The sequence below is a fragment of the Epinephelus moara genome, unplaced genomic scaffold (genome assembly GCF_006386435.1).
Source record: "Epinephelus moara isolate mb unplaced genomic scaffold, YSFRI_EMoa_1.0 scaffold1173, whole genome shotgun sequence".
Taxonomy (NCBI): domain Eukaryota; kingdom Metazoa; phylum Chordata; class Actinopteri; order Perciformes; family Serranidae; genus Epinephelus; species Epinephelus moara.
Genome location: NW_026078635.1, coordinates 1 through 1390, shown reverse-complemented (window position 1 = coordinate 1390; position 1390 = coordinate 1). Strand labels below are relative to the sequence as shown.

The window sequence follows — 1390 nt, the reverse complement described above, 5'->3', positions numbered from 1 at the left end:
CCTGTTACTAATCAGTTGTTGTTTTTTCTGGTGTGGCGGCAACATGCTTCCATACTGGGATCAAACTATCAGTCCTGTGTTTACAGCTTGTTTCTGCTGCCACCAGGTGACAAAAAGACAAGCATTTTCATTGTAAATCAGAGACAAAGTTCAACACATTACACTCACATGCGTGCTTGGCTTCTTGATTCAGGGTTTCACACTTGTTCCATTGATGTGATTAGCACTCAGTGAGTAACATACTCATATTCATGGATGTTCATATTCTCTCTTCCAGATGCTCCAAAGGTTCCCACGCTGTTGACCAGTTCCTCTGGTGACATTATGAAGGATGATTCAGTGACTCTGACCTGTAGCAGTGATGCTAACCCAGTAGCCAAATATACCTGGTACAAGAAGAACCAAACACCCCTCAGTGAAGAACCACAGCTTTTCTTCAGCTCCATCCAGTCCTCTGACTCTGGAGAGTATTACTGTGCAGCTGAGAACGAGCTGGGGAGGAGGACGTCTGAATATGTTATTATCAATGTGCAATGTGAGTAAAAATGGCTTATTCAAAATAGCTTAAATGTGTCAGATGTGTTGCATCTATTTAACAAAGGTTTGCTTTTGCTTGTTCTTCTCACAATTAATGTCTGCAGCTGTAGTTTGTCGAGCAGTTCAGGGGATTCACCCCATCATATTCGTCACAAGGCCTCCTCTAAAGTTTCAGATGCTGCAACACACCGCAATTCATAAAAATTGCTGTTAAATCTCCTCCAGATGCTCCAAAGCTTCCCTCTGTGTCAGTGAGTCCCTCTGCTGAGATAGTGGAGGGCAGTTCAGTGACTCTGACCTGCAGCAGTGATGCTAACCCAGCAGCTAAGTATACCTGGTACAAGAACAGTGATGCTAACCCAGCAGCTAAGTATACCTGGTACAAGAACAACCAAACACTGCTTCAAGGATCAAAAGGCATTTATCGTTTCACCTCCATCAGCTCTGAGGACAGCGGGAGTTACCACTGCAAGTGTCAGAATCAACATGGACAGATCAGCTCTACTTCTCTAGTCTTAGATGTTCAGTGTAAGTACACAAACATCAGCAAATCATTTAGACACAGTGTGTTTCAAAAATGAGACACAGATGTAAAAAAAAATCAGATGAGTTAATTGCAGAAATAATTTCATGTTATAAAGAACACTTGAATACAACCAAGCGACCAGCAGACCAGAAGGTTACAGCCATAATTAGATGAACAATATAAATGCAAAACCTTGGTAAATTATTACTTAGATTATTAATTATTTAGTATGTGTCAGTCTTAACAACAACACAATTTGCCTTTGCTTAAAAACTGGTGTATTTCAATACATGTTCTCCTCCAGATGCTCCAAAGCTTCCCTCTGTG

The 1390-nt window shown here is 41.2% G+C and overlaps 1 protein-coding gene across 1 annotated transcript; it reads left to right on the top strand.

Moving 5' to 3' along the window:
- Positions 1–277: 277 nt before the first annotated feature.
- LOC126386954 (B-cell receptor CD22-like) lies at positions 278–884 on the top strand (the record flags this gene model as incomplete). The annotated part of the gene is made up of 2 exons (XM_050039536.1): positions 278–535; positions 763–884. Coding segments are annotated over 2 exons (380 nt in total), but the record flags the coding sequence as incomplete, so codon positions are not given.
- Positions 885–1390: the final 506 nt, after the last annotated feature.